This window comes from Lonchura striata, chromosome 4A, assembly GCF_050655825.1.
Source record: "Lonchura striata isolate lonStrDom1 chromosome 4A, ASM5065582v1, whole genome shotgun sequence".
NCBI lineage: Eukaryota > Metazoa > Chordata > Aves > Passeriformes > Estrildidae > Lonchura > Lonchura striata.
In genome coordinates this window covers 8,453,777-8,475,543 of record NC_140742.1, presented here as the reverse complement: position 1 = coordinate 8,475,543, position 21,767 = coordinate 8,453,777, and the positions used below count along the sequence as shown (strand labels likewise).

The 21,767-nt window shown below is 40.6% G+C and overlaps 1 protein-coding gene across 15 annotated transcripts in view; it reads left to right on the top strand.

Moving 5' to 3' along the window:
• IL1RAPL2 (interleukin 1 receptor accessory protein like 2) overlaps positions 1-19,233 on the top strand; it is a 410,823-nt gene extending 391,590 nt beyond the window's left edge. For all 15 annotated transcript variants that reach the window (XM_085571059.1, XM_085571056.1, XM_085571055.1 and 12 more), the window contains 3 exons: positions 3,601-3,744; positions 7,271-7,441; positions 15,887-19,233. In XM_085571059.1, the coding sequence (XP_085427185.1) occupies positions 3,601-3,744; positions 7,271-7,441; positions 15,887-16,584 (1,013 nt within the window). In that variant the 3' untranslated portion in view covers positions 16,585-19,233. The remainder of the gene's footprint in view (positions 1-3,600; positions 3,745-7,270; positions 7,442-15,886) is intronic.
• The last annotated feature ends 2,534 nt before the right edge of the window (positions 19,234-21,767 follow it).

Sequence of the window (21,767 nt, the reverse complement as noted above, 5' to 3'; positions counted from 1 at the left end):
TATTTATAAAAAAAATGCAGATATTTCAGAGCTCTGCTGGAATTATGGAAGAAGCACTGCTGAATACAGATTTTGGAGGTGGAAAGGATCACTTTGCAGCTACTATTTCATTTCTCTCTGCACTGTGGCTGTAGAAAACTTATATTCCCCTCAGGCACTCTCAGTAGTTGATTTTCAGGCTATTAAAGTGTCATTTGAAATAACCACTGTATTTTACTCTGTCCTTTGACTGCCTGTCCCATTGTCCTGTTTGTTATTTATTAAGCTCTCACAAATACTTGACCAAACTTTTCCTTTCTGCAACTTGATTTAATTGCTTCTTATCCTAACTTTCTCCAGCTTAGATTTTCATGAGATATTCATGAGTCAGGAAATACTACTGTATTTACTGAGCTGGGACAAGATTTAGGGCAGGACTTGCAGAAAGCTTTGACCAGCATCCTTTGTGTGTGCCAAAGAAGGGATTTCTATTGCAATGTGCTGCAGCACAGATCTCTCAGTCAGAGAAATCCTCCTCCCTCCAAAGACTTAACTGTTAAGAGCTACAATATCCACGTTTGACAAGAGGCACTTGTAGTTCTGTTTTGTCTCCAGACCTGCCCTCTCTTCTGTTTTTTTGGGGTTGTTTTTTTTTTTTTTTTTTTCTGGCTTGGATGAAAAACAGGAATAAACCCAAAATCTAAATTGTAGATGTTGTGTGATATTTTCTAGAGTTCTTGTTTTGATATCAGATGGTTATTTTTAACACATAATTTGTGCTGAAAAAAAAAAAAAAAGAAAAATTAGCTGTTCAAATGTTTCAGGGAAAATATATTAAAGTCTTTTGCTGTATTAGTCGTATAGTCCTCTCAAACCTTCAGGAGAATACAGGAGGGGCTTTTTGCACAGCTCCAGTGTAGCAATAGCCCCAGAGCATGTGCCATTATTTAGGATAATTTTTATTGTTTGGGGTTTTCACCTAAAAAAGAACCAAATCAAGTTTCAAACCCAAAGCTATCAATGCAAAGGCAGAGTCAGACATGCTCCTAAGACCTGAACACAACTGTCTGCTGTCACATCCTCCTTTACTGACTTAATTCAAGACCACATTGTAACTTGCTTTCAAGCAGTTCAGAAATAAGTTCTGGACAATCCTGGGTTTGGTTTGCTTTTTTTATTTTCCTTTTTTTTTTTTTTTTTTTTAATCTCCATGCTGTGCTAGCATATTTGGTGCTCAAATAACATGGAAATACAATATACACCCAATTGTCCCTCAGTTGTGGGAATAGTTCATGATTCCCTTCAAAAAGGTTTGAAAACAGTCCAGAATTTAGTGACTGAATTCTACATAGTCTATAATATAACTTTCCTGAAAGATAAATAACTTGTCAGTAACCACAGAATAAAGTAAGACCATGTTTTTAGTGGCAAGAACTAGTGAATTGAGATAAAAGTAAATATTATGATGACTTTTCCTCATGATTTTTTTTCAAGGAGGCTGCCATTAATTAAGATATGCAAGGAACTAATTTAAAGGGGGATGAGTTTGATACTGATACGTCACTAAATTATGAGGAACTTCTAAAATGTAGTTGTCTCTCATTTATTGGGTATTTATGAGACTTTTCTATTTCAAAGACCATGATCCTCTGTAATATGTGTAATATGTTGTGGCAAGGTCCTTCCACATTATTTTACACTAGAAACTATCAATATTATTATTTGCTATTTTTCAGTCACTCTTCTAGCACAGAGACCAGATTCAGCTTCTTTTCTAGTGTTGGATATGCTGCTTCCTTATTTATCTCAATGAGGACCACTTGAGGAGGAAGGAATTAATCAGATGCCAAGGCTAAGTAGAGTAGGCAAGAAAATTGAACATCCTGGATTTTTCTCATTGCCTCCACTTTGGGATGGAAATAAGGAGAGCTCAGAAGCCTCATCTTTCTCTCTCCTTGTGTCTGTACTCTAGGAGAGATCATGGGGCAGAAGGACAAATACTGGACTTGAAAAAGCTGATCAATTTTGCCTTTCGAGCTGGATTTTGTGGGTTTGCTTAATATCCTGCTATTCCCCCCGCAAAAGTGGACAAAACTCTGTGCTCCTGTGTGGGCTGCAAGGCTCAGCATTTTCTTTCCTTCCAAGCTGGCAGTTTTGCCATCATCTCAGTTTCCTAGCAAAAAAGATTCAGTAGAATGAAAAAAAAAAAAACCTCAAAAGGGATTTTAACCTACTCTGTTCTCCATTTGCCTAGATTTATCCCCCAGAGCACATACAGGCTTTATCATGCAGTGTAGTAAAAGTCCCATGAATTCCCTGTGTTCTCAGAGAGATTAAATAGCTATTATAATAGAGTTTTTCCATCTATTAGTCCATGACTTCTTGCCAGACAGACATCAGAGATACTGTAAACTGGGAATAGCTTGACATCTGATGTTAATTATTGAAATAGAAGGCATGGCGAGGCAAAAATAACCCCCAAAGATATGCAGCTAATTTGCTTTTTATCTTGAAAGTGACACAAATGACATATGAGTAATTTCTTCTGGCCTAAGTTTTAGAAGCATAAAGATCACAAGAACTTTGTCCTGCCTGTATGAGTTTGGCAACTTCTTGCTGTGTTTGTCACAGCAGAAAATATCTTCATGACGTCTTATCTGAACCAATACAGGCTGTGAGAGTCAAATTGTCATCCTCTGTCTTTTATGGCTAAGTAATATGCCAGGTGGTGTTAGGAGCAATATTGTTTTCAGAGGACATTTCAGGATAAAGAGCAATGATGTTCAAGTTAGTCCCTTGCATCAGATGGAGCTCTGGACTGGTATCCAAAGGGTTTTATCCCATTTTGTCATTGGTTTGCTGAATGACCTTGAACATGCTGCATCTCTTTTCTAAGCCTGTTTCCCCAGCTGTAAAAGATGGATCTCTGTGTCTGGATGCATTTGTGAAGTCCTTTGAGTTCGTGTGATGTTTCCTAACAAAAGCATATGAGTAGGAAATTCTAACTAACACTAGGTCCCATTAAAGTATAATGTGACCTCTACAAATATGTGAGAACTCTGTTAGCAGCCAAACAAACAAAGTGGCTCTTTGCAGCCTGATGCGTGCTCCTGGCTTCTTGTGTTATCTTGGGCTTCCTGCAAGCTCAACTCAAGCTGAAGCCCCGGCTTGGCAGCTCACATCAGCTTGTCCACAGGCTTCACAAATAGAAAACCAAAGCTGTCTAATTTGGAGGGGAAGGGACCAGATCCTGCCCAATCTGTTCTCACATGCTGCATACAGCATTTGATGCTTTCTGCCAATGCAGAAGTTTCAAACTCCACCAGCTCATTAAAAGTTGGTTACTCCTCTGTGTAAAATCACTGCATAGTTCCTGTGTAGGAGATTTACATATATAGCCTCAAATGCATTCTGGATTTCAGATGGTTATTTCACATGGGCAGTAGATGGAGTAAATGAGTAAAATTAAGTAATAGTCAATAGACAAAATTATTACGCATTTTTAATGTTATGGTGGTTGTAATTGGAACCTGCACAATTTTATGTGGAATTGTACAGTGGATTAGAAAAAATATAGCTTGGAAAGATCATAACCTTTTTGCCTTTCCTTGCTAATTTTAGATTTGATCTACAAAATAGAACTTGCTGGAGGACTGGGAGCCATCCTTCTTCTGCTTATTTTGCTCGTGACCATCTATAAGTGCTACAACATAGAGTTAATGCTGTTCTACAGACAGAACTTTGGAGGAGATGAAGCAGCTGATGGTAAGCAGTTGCACAGGAAACTCAATATATGCAATGAGAATATTTCAGAGACCCAAAGTGGTGAGATTGAAATGAATCCTAAAAGACACCTGCTGCCAGTTTAAACTGCTAAGCACCCAACAGTGTAAAGAACTACAACTCTCTCCCAAAGTCCCCTGAGATCAATGAGTCTTTCCAGAGAAATGTCACTGGGGTCTGCCATGAGCAAAAGGGAGCCAGAAGAATTGTTCATGTGTCTGCTACAAAGGCTCACGTGTCATTTGTGAACTCTTCATGTTCATGTGTGCAGTGCCACATGTACCCAGGGTCCTTTCTCCTGAGATCCACGCTGTCCATCTGAGCAGCCTTTCTCCAGGTGTTCTTCATGAAGCATTTTCACTGAATTGCCACCAGGCTTCCAGTGACCTCCTCTGACTAATGAGAGGTGATATGAGGCTAGCTGGTTACCTCAGTTCATTGGGACACTGTAAAAAAACTTGGTGGGAATGTGCAGCTTGCTTGGGGAGTATATTTAGGAATAAACTAGATTGTTTTCCATTTTTCTTCCCCCACCTTCCCTCTCATTAGCATACATTCTGTTTTGTGCCTAAAGCTAAACTTGTATTTTTAAATTGAAGCTTTCATTCTCCTGAATATAGAACATTCCTTCTCCTATGAAGTTGGAGTAAGCCCTGTAAACTAAATCCCAGTCTTTAAATCCTATTACTATGTTATTAACATTTATTTTATAATTAATATGCTATTAATATGCATCTAAGGAGTATCTGCTAAAGAGAAAATGTGCAGCATTCAAATACAGGTGCTTGTCATACCCCACTGCAACACTTAGCAGTCACACAGGCTCTGAAATGGTACATCCAGAAACTCCAATGTATTTGAAAAGAGAGCAGGGAATATATTTTCCACAGTGCCAAAACAACGTGCAGTTGCACAGACATGTTGCTTTCTGCAATTGGCTGTTCCGTTATCACAGTGATAAATGTTTCTGTTTCACAATGGGTAGATATGGTGTGAAAAGGTTCCACTATGACGAAATCCACAGGAGTCGTGGAGAATGGATGGAATGACATCTAGGGAATTCTAGAAAGAGGAAGGGGAATCCTTGTGGGTCCCTTCCAGCTTAGAATACTTTGTGATTCTGTGATAAATAACAGGAATAGAGATCAGGAAATCGGCACTTTCTCAATTCTCATGTATGACTGGGAAAAAAACTAAAATTATGCTTTTTCCATACTCTACAATACTGCACAATATTTATACTGGTACCTAGAACAAAGGGAAAGGTGAGATTGTGTGGTTTGAGAAGTACTTTACCTGAAACACCTTGGGATTATACCAACATAATATCCCTACTTCACACCAACCAAAAGTATTAACTTCCTCCAGCCTGCTCCAATTTGCTTATCCTGTGTTTTCAGTGTGAAGCTGCTGCATTTTTACACATGTAAGTTCCTTGGTTCAATCACTTTTTAATTTATGAAACAATATTATTTTCTGGTTGTTTAGAGGAAGCCCCATGAGTACATAGGGGATTTTGTGTGCCTATAAATTTTGAAAACAACCTTTTATTTTTCCAGTGCATAATTGTAGACCTTTCACAGCTTTGTGTCTTGTTCTGATCCTGCAGGATGAAAGATGAAGGCAGAATGTTACAGAAGTCAAAGCATATATGGGGATGTTTGTTTATTCTCATGTGGGCAGTAGTAGGAAAATACAGAGCTCCCATGAGTACTCAGATGTGTAGATGCAGTCACAGGGTCATTTTCCACTTTTATGTATATTTCTTTATAAAAGAAGATTTGGAACTCAACAGATATGCTTTATTCCTATTTCTAAAAATATTCCACATAAGCAATGTTGGACACACTTCCTGTGTTGTGTGTAGCATTGCTTTTAGAGAAAATGAGGATTAAAGGATGCATTTAGGAAATGGCTTCAAACATTGCTGCTCCCAGAGCCCCCAGAGCCAGCGGTGGGCGAGTGTGGGCAGCTCCTTCTTCTCTGCCCTGGTGCCTGGAGCTGGTGGGGAGCCAGCAGAGGCTGTGGAGCTGTAGCACCACTGCACCAGCTGCCAGCAGCCCGAGGGAGCTGCTCTGTCAGCATCCTGCTGGCTGGCACCGTGAGCTGGGGTGCCTGGGCAGGGACTCAGGGTGCTCTGCAGCCCCCAGAGCTGTGCAGGGATGCTGCCCTGGGATCACTGGCTTCCCTTAAAAGGTTTTGGCAGATTTCCTTATGGACAGAGCAGCAGGTTTTGGATAGGCCTCTAAAGCTGGCTGGCCTGTTGACTTCAGAGGAATGTCAGCAAGCCAGGTGGGCATCTTCCATCGTCCCCTACAGCCATGGTGGCACTAGGCAAATTGCCTTTTACAAATATGTGTCTATTCATAGGCTTTGACCCTCATGGGTCAGGCTTTGTGTCACTAACCATCAGTTCAAGGTCATCAAAAGATATATTTTATTATGATTAGGTATTTGTTCTTTTTATCAGGATATATTGAAGAATTTTAACTGCTTTAATTATCTTTCATGTGCACTATTCTTTACAGATAATTGGTACTCAGAAACCCTCCATTCATGCAGTTTTCTTCTCACAACATTAACTATTTGATTTTTCATTTTCTGTAAATAATGGCAGCTGGGCTCTTCCCTGGAGGCTGAATTGCTGAAGTTTGACTTTTTCAATATACTGTTTTCCATTACTGCAGAGGAATACAAAGAGAAATGTCACTACAACAGTCTGATCCCAGCATGGGTCCCCAGCTCTGTGGTGGCACCACTTCTGTTCCTGGCACACTGATGAGCTCTGAGCTCTGTGTTTCAGAAGCAGAGCTGGAGACAAGCCCCAGTGCTGGGCAGGAGGAGGAAGAGGAGAAGGAATGTTGCCCTTTATGGGAGCTATTTGTCTCTCTTATAATGTGATCCCCAAATATTTCAAATCTCCTGGATTTGAAAGAAAGTGGATTGTGATCTAAAATTATGGTATTGATTTTTAAAACTATGGGATTTTCTTTAAAAAAAATGCTTTAAACTGTTTGTATTTGGCATTGTTTTCTGAATAGTCAGTATTTGTTTGAATTAAATCATGTCTTTTCTCACAGTTACTTATGGAAAGAAATGTTCCTTGCTCAAAACTTTCCAGGCTCAAAAATTTTCCAAGCTGAAAACTTTAACATACTCCTAGAACTCTTGAGGAATAGAAGCTGAAAGAATTGCATTACAAATATGTGAAGGGTTAAAATAAAAGTTTCCACTTTAGTATTTGTATGAAAATTTTGCACATGATCTTTCCAGCTGTGGCACATGTCTGACCACATGGAGCAGAGTTACTGCTCAGCATGCAGGAGAAAACTGAAAGTATCCATGAGATTTCTGCCTGGAAGCCAGATTATATATTCCTGTGAAAAGTCCCCATTTTTTTGGGAAATGCTTGGTGGTTTCAAGGAATAATACAATTTCCCAGTGCTCTCCTGTGATCCTTATAGTGCTCTTGCAAACAGCAGGCTGAACATGATTTGCTTTTTTACAGACAACAAAGAATATGATGCTTATCTTTCATACACCAAAGTGGATCCTGATGCGTTAGATCGTGATAATAATGAAGAGGAGCAGTTTGCACTTGAAATTCTGCCAGATGTTCTAGAAAAGCACTATGGATATAAGCTCTTCATTCCAGATAGGGACCTGATCCCTAGTGGAAGTAAGTATTTCTGACCCTTCAGTTTAATTTCTGTCTGATGTGTCACAAAGGCCTGGACTCTGCAATAAGTACAAGATACAGAAAACCTTGGGAAGTGGTTGCAAAGATTGAAAAAGTTTCCTCAGCACTGCAAATTTGAGTTCTCTGCTGGAGCTTGTTCCTGCACCACTGAAATCAGAGGGAACAGCCATTGATTTCAGTGGGAGCAGGAGCTGGACTTTCCTACAGGGTAGGCTGCAGCACTGCAAGCAATACCAAGTCCAAAATGTCTACATCAAACACAGGTAACTAAGCAGGAAACTTTCTAAAAGGATTTTATCATCTCTGTTACATGATTGAAAATGGGATTTTTGGGTTTTTTTAAGTGATTAGTTGTTTTCTCTGCAGCTGCTTTACAAGTAAAAGTCATCTTTTCTATTGTCTTTTGGGTTTTTCCTTAACTTGGAAGTTGCATAAGATTCAGCAGCACCTTTGGATGTCTCTACCAAAGGTCAATGCTTTCCTAGTGGTAGTTATGTCATTTCTTCTACCAGACTCATGTTGAGCAAATCAAAAAGACCACAAATCATATCTATTGTATTGATGAATTTTGAATGCACAATATGTTTGCTTTAATATCACATTTATTTTAAGTGCTACCCTTGTGAATAATAGACTTTTTTTTTCCTTTTCTTCTTCTTTCCTTTTTTTTTTTTCTTTTTTTTTTGCAAATTCTACCTCCAAATCACTTTCATAAAAACAATAGAAGAGAACATGAACTTCTCTCTGTATGTGCTACTGTGTGTGCTACTGTGTAGGAAATATGAACAAGAGAACAAAGCAATGTCTGTAGTGGAGCAGATGTCTCCAAACATGGAATAGTTGGAGCATAGCTGCATTACAACCTGCTTGCCAAAAAACTTGAAACTGCTGCCTCAGTGTGCCAAGCACCAGTGCCTGACCCAGGAGTCAGAGCCTGTTTCTTCTCTGACCTTTGAGAGTGCTGGAAGCAGAGCTGTGAACCCTTTCCACTGAGAAAGAGGAGTCAGAACCTCACCAGAGATCATGAAAGGCCTGTGCAGGAGCCTTCAATTTATCACATGCATTTTCAGCTCCTACTTTAGAGCTGATTCACTTTTTCTTTTTGCCACTGCAAGGTGTAAGTTTTTCTTCCACAGTGAGAAATTACAGAAAGGGGACTTGGCTCATAGCTTTCTTATTTCTTACAGTACAAGCAAATTATATTAAATTTTCAGACATTATTAAGAGAAAATACACCTTTTTATGGTAAAACCCACAAAATTGTTAGTTGTTTCATATCCAACAATATACAGAGTTATACACAGCAATTATGCAAGTGAACTAAGAAGTTTAAAGTTACTCTTCAATAATAACTATGCTGAAGCACAGATTAATCTGAAATGAGATTCTTTTTTCCAATTGTTGTTCCAGCCAGCATGGTATTTTATTTTTGTCTATTTTTGTCAGCAAGGCACTCAGCAAATACTTGCCATCACTATGGATATTCATTAAACCTCTCCTGAAAATGTAGGGTACCTGAAAATATCAGATCTCATTTATGAGCATTCACAGATTTAATCCTTCTTCTTTCCTCTCAAACTCACTTCTTCAGTATTATGAAAAGGCCTGATTCTAACACATGGAGCTTCAAGAACGCCTAATCAGACATAATGACAAGGCAGAATAAAATGTGGAGCTGAAATGAGTGTGTTTTGCATGCTTTAGCTTTGAAAAAGCATGGGGGAAAGCACTTTATTTCAAGAGGGGCTAGAGAGAGGGTGAGGGGTGGGGAAGGAGGGAAGACTCTGCCTCCTGCATTTGTGAGTTCTCCGTGTGCCCTGGAGTAGTGGAACGTGCCTGTGTTCTGCCCAATACTCACCACTCTCACAAGGACTTGCAGTGCTCCGTGAAGGCAGTGTGATGTCAATGGGCCTGCTAGAAACTTCAGAGGAAAATATAACATGTTTTAGAGTGACTGTCTCAAAAAGTGGCAGACGTGACAAAACAGGGTAAATTTCTGTAGAAAAATGGGGGGTTGATCACAGCTATTGTTTCATTTTAGGAAATATCTCTTCTTACGTGTTTCACTTCCTCATCTTTCGGGGTAAATGGCTTTCATCAGTGTACTCGTTTCCCACTCTCTGCTCTGATGTGTGTCCTGCATCCCGTGTGCGGCCCCAGCAGCGCAGCCGGGAGCTGCGTGCGGCCGCCGCTTCCCGCAGCCCCTGCAGTTGTGAGGAGCTGCCACGGGAGGGTGTGCACCATTCGCTTCCTTCTTGGCATGCAGCTCCTCCAGCTGCTCCCTGCATTTGAGAGCAGGCGAAAAATAGATTTGTCAAATACTATTTCATTAATTTTCTTGTGCGGTTCTGCAACCAGCCTAAAAAGCTGACTTGGGGAAAATTCAGGGACGGGTTTGATTGTGTTTTTGTCCAGCTGGCTCATTGCTAACCTCTGGGGGAAAGCTGTGATGGGCTCTGCATGTCCCTGTGAAGCTGAGGGAGAGATTACAGCCAGATGTGCTGTGCCTGGGACATGTCCAGGCACTGCTTTCAGCTCTGTGTCTGGTTCAGGAATGTCCATGGAGCGACTGCTGCTGTCCCCAGGAGGACAGAGGTGCTGGCTGTGGGGACTGAGGCCACCTCTTCACCATGGGGAAGCAGATCCAGGGTTGGGGTCAGATGGGGCTGAGTCATGTTTTGCAGTAGGTGTTGCTTCTGAGCCCTGCTGGGATACAAATTTTATCCCAGTAGAGCATTTTGTCCTAGTAGGAGGGAGAGGCACCATGAAGGATGCCAACAGCAACACCCAACACACCGTGGCCAGCAGGGCCCTTTGTGATGGCTTTTGGTGCTGCCTGAGAGCAGCATGGATGGATCCAGCTCCCTGAGCTGGCAAGATGGAACAGAATCCCACACAGCCATGGAAGGCAAGACTGGTGACCCAGCAGAGAGACATGGCAATGGAGACTGAGTTTGTAACCCAGGAAGTGAGTTGCATCTTATGCAAAGTACTGTAGCAGCTATTCTTTCTTAAAGAATACTCTTTGGTCTCAGCAGAATGAGTGTTCTTCATTCTGTCAGAGCTGCCAGCACACACACCTCCCTGCCAGGTAACTTAGGTGTAATTGGACAAGTTACCCCGTGTAAGGAGGCGGGGATCCCTGAGATGCACTTGCACTTGTTACTGAATTCCTGAGCAGCTCTCATTATTTTTACCCTATTCATTTTCAGGGCTCTTTTTACAAACCCTTTCCCACAACAAGCATTCAAGCTCTGTGAGATTTTTTAATTCAGGGTTAGGAGACCTGAGGAGATTGAGAAGTTGGCAGGGGGATAACAGGACAAGTTACGTTTTCACCTGAGACGTTTTTTGTCTTGTCAAGGATGATGTCTGCAGTGAAAAATATCTATTTGCACTTCACTCTTCTAAAATCAGGACTGCATCAGAGGAAAGTGCTTATTTCTGTGGTTTCTTCAATTTATTTTAAAACCTGAAAGTTAAGAGGTAGAAATTGTCAAGTTAGAGTTTTAATACCAGCCATACATATGTATTAGAGCATCATCTAGTTGTTCTCTAAGCATATGTGCATTTGGTCTTGACAGGATTGAAAAAGCACCAACAATTCACTCTAGCTCAGCCCAGGGTGCCCAATGAAGATTGGGCAGTGAAAAGAACAAGAGGGATGGATAAAAATATTTGTTTACCTGAAAAATTAGAAGTTCTCAGCACAAGGGGAGAGTGTCTAAGGCATGTGATAAAAAGCACACAATGGTCAATATTGTAGTTCTGACATTTTGTAGTTTTGTCTGCCCATCTGTGTGGCTTTTGCCTGGTGAATTCTAGCTTCCTGGGCTCCTGCATGAAGAAAACCGGGTTGGACCATGTGTCTGGGGTTCCCAAGGAGACTAAGTCAAGTATAGGATACCATTTCTTTGATATCCAGCTCCACAAACTCCTTTCAGGAGTCCCTGGTTGTCTGCTCTGTATGACTCTTACTTTTAATATCAGGCATGGGTGAGGGTAGCAGGGATACACATGGATGTCAGCTGAAAGAGGAATAAATATGAATAAAAGGCAGAAGGGCTGCCTGTCCTATAGTGTACTAATCTGCATTATTTGTGTCTTTATGTTAAATTCATCAGCTGTCCCTCAGCTCATCCTGGGATTGGGCTCTCTTGGGAAGGGGCCATTACTCTGCTTTGTGTTTCAGCTGTTCTAGTCCAAGCTAAGAGAAGCAAAACATACTTAATAAATAGGAAAAGCAAGACACAAAATCGTTGGTGTTATAATAAAGTAATCAGACTCAGTGTTTGGGAACTATTCAGCTAGGAAACCAGGACTGAATTACTCTTCTATAAATAACTTTCTCAAGTGATGGTCACACTGCCAAACACAGAAAGGCTGGTTATTTTCAGAGTGCCAGAAAACAACCAGCATGGGTTTGATGGTAGATGTTCTTTGGTTCTTGTAGTGCTGCAAACCATGTTTCCCAAAAATATCCATAGGATTTTATATTATTTCTAGTGGTTTTTTCCTTCTCCCTCAACTCCTACAAATCATCTGAATCTAGTTAGTAAGTAATTTCTTTGTGTAAGCAACTCTGTGCCCATAGTATTCATTAATTTCCTTGCTCCTAGTCTGCTTGCATATTAGGTTTCCTTCCAGCCTTGGTTAATGTAGCACATTAAGGATTCCATAGGCAGTTACACATGATTTAATTGCAAACGGGATGCATTTCTGGAAATTCTCTTCTTCGGTGCTTCAAACTCCAGTTCAGCATTATTACATATAGATGGTGTTTGGTGAGCACATATTTGCTGTCAGGACAAATTTGCTTGCCATTTGCTGGCAAGACTAAAACAATGTTTGGGTTTGGATATAACACTTCTTGCTATCCATTCCTCCTTGGGCACTGCATTGAAGGTGATGCAAAGTAAGTTACTGATAGAGCCACTCACAACATAAATTTTCTGTTTTTACTATGGCAATTGCTAACAATTTGAGAAGAGTTTCGTACCATACTGCAGAATGGTGTTTCAAGGACAGGGGAAAATGGTCAAAATTTAAAATGTGTTTTTTCAGTAAAAACAAGTGGGTTCAATCTAACACTGTCATCTTAGTTTTACATTCTAATTTATGATAAAATACAATCCCTGGGACTTGAAAGTGAATAATTCCATACTGACTTCACCAAGACAATGTTTTTTTCCTCCCCTTACAATGAAATATTGTTGAAGTTGACACCTCCTGCAGCAAAAGTGAAATTACAGTGAAATTATATTTATCTGATGGAAATATGTTGCTCTGGATCTTTACAGTTGACACTAGTTGGTGACATTATTCCTGAACTCCCTATTCGATTTTTTTCTTGCAAATGAAACTGAGCCATTGCCTGACAATAATTTCTTAGCTCACTGGAAAGGTGAAAGCAGCCCTTTCTCCATCTCACATTGCAATACAGATTGCTTGGATTTAGTACCTTCTAAAGGAGTGAACACTTGAGACAGACATCTGAACCCGAGGGGTTTGGGGAAGTCTCCAGTTCTAAAGTAAAAGGAGAGCAGATGATTTAGCAGCTCAGAGGTTTATGCAGTCAGATCGGTACCAGTGGGAAAAATAAAGCTGGAAATTCCAGGGACAGGAATCTGTCTCCCCATGCTTTTCTTCACAGAAATGTTCAAGTGGTGCAAATTTGGCATATTGTAGAGTGTACCCAATGGAGCCACTCCATTGGCTCCTGGAAAATTACCACCTGCCTTCTGTAGTAGTCCCAAGCTGGAGTTAGTGGGAGTACTAAGTACTTCTGGACCAGATGGTTGGAAATTTGGGGTTCCAGTTTCTTGTAACTCACTCTACTTTACCCTCAGTGCATCAATAAGTCCCCTGTTCATTGGCCATGTCCACTAGTGACCAGCTCCAAACATGGAATTTGAGGGATCATCTCAAGACCGTTTGTGAAGGCGGTCATTGCTCAGCTGAGGACAGAGCTCTAACGTGTAAGATACTCAGTAAGGAAGGTGGGCATCCTAAAGAGATGCACAGAGGAGAGAAGTGTCCACCCAAGAAAATAGCTAATTTCTCCCATCTTCTTTCCACCCTGTTTGCCCAAGGCTGATGACTTTTTGATTGCGATGGTGTGATGGATTATTGCTGGGGTGTTGCTATTGAAATGATTGGTGCAGGATATTTGAAGAGATGAAAGTGGAGTGGTTTTTTTGTTTGGGTTTTTTTGTTTGTTTGTTTGTTTTGTTTTGTTTTCTCAATTGGATGCATTTGAATATGCATGGCCGTGCTCAGCACTACCCTGGACATATGGTACTGCCCAGGATTGTGTCCTGCAGGGAATTGTCTTGTGCATAGCAGTGTTCTGAGTGTTTGGAGGAGGGATGAATATGTCTCAGGAAAGATGCATGATAGTTTGTTGTTTTACTGTATCTTGCAGATTCAACCTCTAATGATGAAGCTTCCCACCTAAATTCTTTCTTTTTGGGAGCAGAAAGAAAGGAAGAAAATGAAGAGTCTGAGCTGTTGATACATTGGGATAATATCTTTCCATTGTATTGAACATTTCTACCTTTCCTTAAGTTTTGTTTCACCAGTTCTGCTTATCATTTTCTCATTGTTGCTGATTCTCTCCCCGCTCCACTGCCTCTCCCATGGATTTAATGTTGAATTTTTTCATTAATGAGTAACTATTTTACACAGAACAATGGGGGGGTTTCCTCATACAGTATTTCAAGAAACAAAAAACAAAAACAACTGTAAATGCTGCATGATTAAAAAGTCATAAACCATTAACTAAAAGTCAGGATTGTTGCATAGACATTTGTAATGTATGTGTATGTCTTAAATTTTTGTGTGTCTGTGGGATGTTTGCAATTGCCTCTTTTTTCCATTTGTGAAAGAAATTCTTCTTGCTGCTAAGTGGTGAAATAAAACATTGGTAAAGGCAGATTTGATGCTAACTATGCCTTCAGTCTCATGAAAATAAGCTATTTTAGAATGTTCCTGTTGGCCTATTTTGTAGCAATTTACTTTACTGGAAGTGGTGTGAATAAGCATGCTGTGGTATGGTGCCTGGCACTATAAAATGAGTCTTGCAGTAACAGATGTTGATTAATGATGTTATTTGTAATTATTGTTCCTGCTAGAGGGCAGATGTGTAAGAGAGGTCCTGCCCTGTGCTGAGTAAAGATCTGTTCTGTGCAGCTCTTGTGTCCAAGTCTTCATTTCTAACACTTCCTCTGTTGTCAGGCAGCACATTCCCAGTAGCATGGTCAAGAGGTTCATGTAGTTTAAAAACACAAAGATATCCTGTCTCGAAGCTTGCAGTTGTAATGCTATGCAACCAATGAACATTTTCTGCCCTTAGTGGTTTTGTTCAAGGGATTTATTTTTTCTGGTCTTGACCTAAAACCCATTGAAGTTTGTTGAATGAAGTCTGTTCATTTGAATGGGTTTTGGATCAGGTCTGTAAGTAGATCTCTTTCCCATCCTGTTCCATGTCAGGCCAGTGTATTTGGCTTCTCTTCCCTACCATCCCTGGGATAAGTGAAACTCAGGGATCGAAGTCCAACTTCACAAACATTTTGAAGTTCAGTAAACTGGCATCATGGAGCTGCTATGGGGCTGACATTTCTGCTTACACTGATCATTTGCAACTACTTGGCATGCATGAATATAAGAATTCTACTATTTTCTTTGTCACTGATGTCTCAACAAATAAATACTTCCAATATGTTTAAATTTTCCATTTGTTCCTGTCACTTGTGAAGTCTCTGTTAATACCTTGGGGTACATAGAAGCACAGGTTTGTGATATTAAAACAGACCACTGAGCCACAAAGAATGTTCTTGTGCTTTTGTGGTCAATACCTAAAGAAGAAAAAGCTACCATGATGCTTCTATGCAATAGCACAAGTTCTGCATGTGATGAGGGTTCATTCCTTTTTGAGCTTTTGCAAGTTATGGTTCATACACCCTGCAGCACCCTCATGTCTTTGCATCTGGAACACGGGAACCACTCACAGATCCTGCTTCCCCCAGCACAGTGTTAATCATAGCTACTGTTAATGTTAGAACTTACACAAACATTGCATTGATTTCGACCGATATTTTTTTCACTAAGTGAACTGTGGTTTTTTGTTCACTAATGCACCTACACAGCAAGGGTATTATGTGAATGTCATCCTGCTGCAATGAACAGGGGAAAATAGCAAAGGATGGAGGATGTTATTTAAGGAGTTTTCTATGTGTACTCCATAAATAGAAATATTTTGTGATACACAATCCTATTTTTGTTGGAGTATATTGAAATGCCCATTGTTTTAAATGGTGTGGATCAGTAAAATGCAGAATTTTATTATACTTGATTGCAAGCCTGATGTTTTAATACAATAGACTTCTTTATTCTTTACTCTTTCTCTCTTTCTATAATTTGTAGCCTACATTGAAGATCTCACAAGATGTGTTGAGCAAAGCAGAAGACTCATTATCGTGTTAACTCCAGACTATGTTCTCAGGAGAGGATGGAGTATTTTTGAGATGGAAAACAGACTCCATAACATGCTAGTCAGTGGAGAAATCAAAGTTATTTTGATTGAGTGTACTGAATTAAAAGGGAAGGTGAATTATCACGAAGTGGAATCATTAAAGCACACCATCAAACTTCTCTCAGTGGTCAAGTGGAAAGGACCAAAAAGCAGCAAACTGAATTCTAAGTTTTGGAAGCGCCTAGTCTTTGAAATGCCGGGGAAGAAAAAGGAGGTGGTGTCTCGGCATCAGGTCCTGGATTCTGCAGAGCAGGGCCTCTTTGGAGACCTCCAGACTGTGCCCTCCCTTGCCGTCACGGGCACCTCTGCCACGCTGGTGGAGTCGCGGGCGGGGCTGGGCGATTTCCAGCAGGCAGACTCGGTGCACGTGAGGCACTACTGCCGCGGCTACGAGTGCGACGTGTCTGCGGCCACGCTGCCCCTGGCCTCCGTCAGCAACCACCACCCGTACTGTAACATCCCCCTGGCGCTCCTCAACGGACAGCTACCTCTCAACAACGCCGTCAAGGACCCCCAGCAGTTCCACAGGAACAGCCCCTTGCTGCCTTTGTCGGCCAAGGAGCTCAGCCTCACCAGTGATATCTGGTAGAACGTCAGGGCTCTTTGGAGATGCTTCATGGCCACCATGAAGAGACGCCTGTAAAGAACTTTGCCCTACCCACATGGGGTGAGAAAACCTATTCAAAGCAGCAGCACACTTGTTTGCTTTTCTACTTGAACTTTTTTGTTTACATTTACAAATTATTGACGAAGGGGGCATTCTTTTGTAGCTCAGTAATGTCCTTCCTGTCTTTTAATGTACAGTTTTATTGCTTCTTTAAAAAGGAGGGGGGAGAGAAAAAACTCATTCCGTCACTTCACAGTAGGTTTACAATCTGGGACGGATAAAAGGTCACTGTGTACGATCTCCAACATCCATACATATTTAAGTAACAGTATCTGGAATACACAGAAGTTGTTGGGTTTTTCATACAGACTACAGTACAGTTTGAAATTCTAATCATGCTACAAAAATTAGTATCTCCTGCACAGAACACAAGGGGTGAATCATCTTGAAAAGGAAGGGGAAGGAAACCTTCCTGGTAACATTGTCTTGCAAATACTTCTTAGAAGATGCCCAGCTGAAACAATGCAGACAAAGCTTTATCAATAAAGTGCATAGTAACAGTTACTACAAAATAAATCACCTGCTCCCATCAGCATCTCTTCATTTTATTATTGAGGCATGTTGTATTCCTAGTCAATGGTTAGCAATGTGGTTTTGTTAAACAGCTTACTAGAATACTGGAAGATGTTTAGGAGGATTTTAAACAAATTTTCTGTCAACTATAGATTATTTCACAATTTTTTGCAGATTTTTAATGACTTTTTCCAAACAGTTTGAGTATAAATTTAGCTGCCTATTGGCCAATTAATTAATCTGAAATTTCTTAAGATCTAAGATTTGTAGTAAAGTAATTTTATGTAGGAATTTTTTTCCAAAACCAGTAGTTAGAATTTCAAATTAACCTCTTTTTTTGTGAGAACATCAGCAATAGAAAACTACAGCAATATTCAGAGATTAAGTGCTGAATTATTCAGGTTTACTAGTAAGTCTGACTTCTGTTGCAGTGATAATCGCCTGAAAGACTTTTCTCTGTCATTTATCTACCTGCCAATTTATGTACCTTTTAAATATGGCAGAAGCAGGAATATTTCCGCTCTCTGTGCAACTAATGAAAAGTGATATTTTTAAGCAACTGGCAAGGTCTTGCATTTCCCACTTGGGTGAGTGATCCCATCAGTCACATAGGACCCTGTCATTTAGCTCTCATGAATGGCATTCCTGCTGCTGGGGGATGAGAATTGTTCCCCAGGTGCCCAGCATCAGGCATTGCTGCTCAGCGAGTACCAGGGTGTCTCGTGGAGATTTCCACACTCAGCTGGGTAAGGGTTGCAGAGTCAGGCTATGGAGGCAACTGTATTCAAGGAAAAAGCTCTAAATAATAAAGGCAAAAGCCAGTTTTGCAGGTTTTGGCATGGCTCTAATGAAAACACAGCAGACATGAGAGTTTTGTCTCAATAAGATCTGCTGAAGCAAGCTCCCAAAAATATTTTTAAGGCAGGCAACTTTGCCTGTGCTTCAGTATGTCTTTAGCATTTTTCTCTTTGATTGCATGAATAAAAGTTAGCACTCTGCACTCAGCTGCCTGTGGTTTCATCAGCAAACAAATTCAGTAAATCCTTGACATTTTGCAGTGGTTCCTAAATTGTACCCTACAGTCAAATGGAAACAAACACTGACCTAAGACTTAAAAGTATCCAGAATTGGCCCAAAGGCCATGAAAATTATCTCAAATGTGCAATAATTCATAGAGGTCAGTATTTTTCCATTGCTTCTTTCCCCAGTTCTTTATTCTGTGCCCTCCTTCACCAGTCATTGTCTGTAAGAGTTTTCATTAGGTTCAAAATAATACATGTTTCTCTCATTTCTTTTAATATTATGCATTTGACACTAACACTGAAAGTGGAAATCTAGAAAATATATTAATTTATTACACAGTAAGAATTATAACTTGCTCTTTTGTGAAGTTAAGTTCCGAACATAGGTGTTTAATAGACGTATTTTTCTACTGAGAAAGAAAGCAATTTTACCTCCATTATAAATATATGTATTTCAACTTCCTCCCAAAAATTTACAAAATTTGCACTGTTTTATAAGTGTTACAGACTGTGTTTACACTGCCTATGTTCTTTAATGCAAAGTGTAATTAAAAAAAAAGAAAAAAAAATCCTAAATGAAAACCCTGCATGAAAAGAGCTGCATATGTTTAAATGAAAAGCTGTACTTTTCATTATTTTCCTTCCCACATTACTCTAGAATCTGATTAATTCACATAGAATGCTCAGTGAGATTTTAAACCTGCTAGTTCTGTATTAAGCATGCAAACTCAAAAAAAAAAAGAAAAGAAAAAACATATGCAGGTTGGTCTGCTTCTTTTATTTACAAGGATTTAATATCAGTAACAAATTCATTTACCCTATGATAATATGTCTCAGAGCAGTAGTTCTCCTAAAGCAAAATGCAGTCATGTTTGTATTGAGGAAATATGAAAAGAACAGGTTTTCAGTCGTTTTGCAAAAGCACACTGAGTGTCTGTGTATTGATATCTTTTAGTTATAGATGCCAAGTCACAATCTGCTTTAAGATTTCTGAGTGTATGTTGAGTACTACAATATATACATGAATCAGACCTGCTGTACCCCTCTGCTTTTAGTGTGGGGGTGGGGGCCTGAGCTCGGGGGCCTCTTGTTGACTCAGTTTTGTGTGATACCAGTAGAGAATCATAGAATTGTTTAGGCTGGGGAAGATCTCTAAAATTATCTACTCCAACTGTTAACCCAGCTGTGCCAAGCTCACTACTGACCCAAGTCCCCAAGTGCCACAGCCACGTGGTTTTGGTACATCTCCAGGGATGGTGACTCCACCACTTACCTGGGCAGCCTATGCCAGTGCTTGACAACCCTTTCAGTGATTAATTTTTCCTAATCCAATCTAAGCCTCCATGGCACAACTTGAGGCCATTTCTTTGTGTCCTGTTGCTTGTTACTTGGGGGAAGAGACTGAGCCACACCACACCTGGCTACACTCTCCTTTCATGGAGTTGTGGAGGGTGAGAAGGTCCCCTCTGAGCCTCCTTTTCTCCAGGTTTAGCTCCCCAGTTCCCTCAGCTGCTCCTCATCAGATTTATGCTCCAGACCTTTCCACAGTTCTGTGTCCTTCTCTGGACATGCTCGAGCCCCTCTATGACATGCAAGAGGCCAAGTGATTCCATAGGTAGCACTTAAGGGTCTGGAAAATCACTGTCAAACAGAGAAATGTATCCACCTGTGGGACCTGGGTGGCACAGGAGCCATCAGCTTGTCCCCCTGTGGGAATGCTCCACAGCAGCCCTCCAGTGTGGCAGCAGTGACAGCCGGGTCAGGGCCTCGGTGGCAAAAGTGTCCCAGCTCAGTCATGTGAAACTCATCAAAGTTTATGAAATAAAAGGGCATATGGGCATTTTGTGTTCCCCTGTCTCACCAAAGCCATTGGGGGCTTTATCAGCTGGGGTCATCAGGGGAGAGGCCAGGACTCCACCTGTGCAGCCCCACCACCCCCAGCTTGCCAAGCTGTGCCAAAAACCACCAGCAGCAAACATCCTTATTGTAACCATGGGGACTCCTGGTTTAGGGCACATGCATCTTAAAGATGGTTTATGATGTTTGGAAGCTACTGTTTTTACCTTCATGTGTGTTGTACTTCAGAGGAAATTGTTGTTTAAAGATTGTCTATAAAATGAGCCAGAAGTTGGAAGCCTATCTAGTGCCACAGATTTGGTCCTCCTAAAGAATGTTCAGCAAGAAAACAGGGTAATTTTAAATTAGGTAACACAGTGAATATTGACAGTTCTTGGAGGCCATGTGTTGGGATGGTATTTTAACATTCCTTTTTCTAGACAGTAGATGAGAAGCCTCTATAAAGATATTGGTGACTCTGTTGCCAGGTCTGCTCCAAAATCCATTCAAGACAACAGAAAGAGCTCCATGAAGTCCAGCAGATTCTGGATAAGGTCATAACACCTAATGCTTGCTGTGTACAGAGGAATAAAAAAAAAAAAAAAAAAAAAAAAGAGATAGAAGGCAAGAGACTAAGAAGCATTTGCTTATTTATTCTGTCTAAAACGAAGCTTATTTTTGTCCCTGTTTGGTGTGGATATGCTCCAGGACCATCCAGCCTTGGGAAAGGAATTTTGTTCATTCTTTGTTATAAACAAGATAAGAACTTGGGAATAAATAACAGATACTTTTACAGGGGAAAAAAAAAAAAATCATTATTTTTAAGGTCCTCTGCTCTCAGTAGCAGTTCCCAGTGTCTGTCCCTGAGCAGAGGCGAGGAGCTGCCAGTTCCCAGAGTCCTGCTCACAGAGGGGAAAGCCTCCAGTGTCCCTGAGCCTGGCAGTGACACCACATGGGAACCCCTCATGCTGGGGAACAGTGGGGTTTGATTGTCCCAGCTGGGCAACTGGGGCTCCTCCCATGGGGTGGCTTGGCTGGAGGCTCTGTCCGCAGGACACCTCCACATCCGCGCAGCAGCTGGTGCCTCCTCTCCTGGGCACCCTCTGAGGTTCATGCTGGGGCTGCAGAGCTGCTGGGACGCTAAGAAAAAAAGTGGGGAATGGGATGAAGGGAGAGGAAGAAGAGAGCAGAGTCCCAGGGTTTTTCCAGGCAGAAACACGGAGTGAAAAAGGGGAATGGCAGCTCTTGTATCAACACATTGTGTTTGTCCACTCTTCAATGTGAAGTTCCACAAAAAGATGTCATTTCTTCCCAGCCCACTTGCTTCAGAACCTTTGTCTTGATAATTTTAAAATTAACATTTCAGTTTTTGTTTGAATGGGAATATTTTGGTTTCATCCACAGGAAAAAAAAAAAAAAAAAAAGAAAAAAGAAAAATCTGCTTCTTTATTCCCCACAAAATAAAACCTCACACTTTCTGAAGTCCCACAGGTTTTCAACTTGCATGTAATGCCAGAAGTATTTCCTTGCTCAGGACCAAAGGTAAATAGGTATGTGAATAATGCAATAATATTGATTTAACATAATCAATATTGTTCTTGTTTATAAAATAATCAAAAGTAGAGAAAAGTACTTTACTGTCTTGGAAGTATTTAAGGTTTTGAAATTTCATAAATCACATTGATTGAAACAGATCCAATTTAGAAGTAGTCAGCCCAGCAAATGTTAAAAATA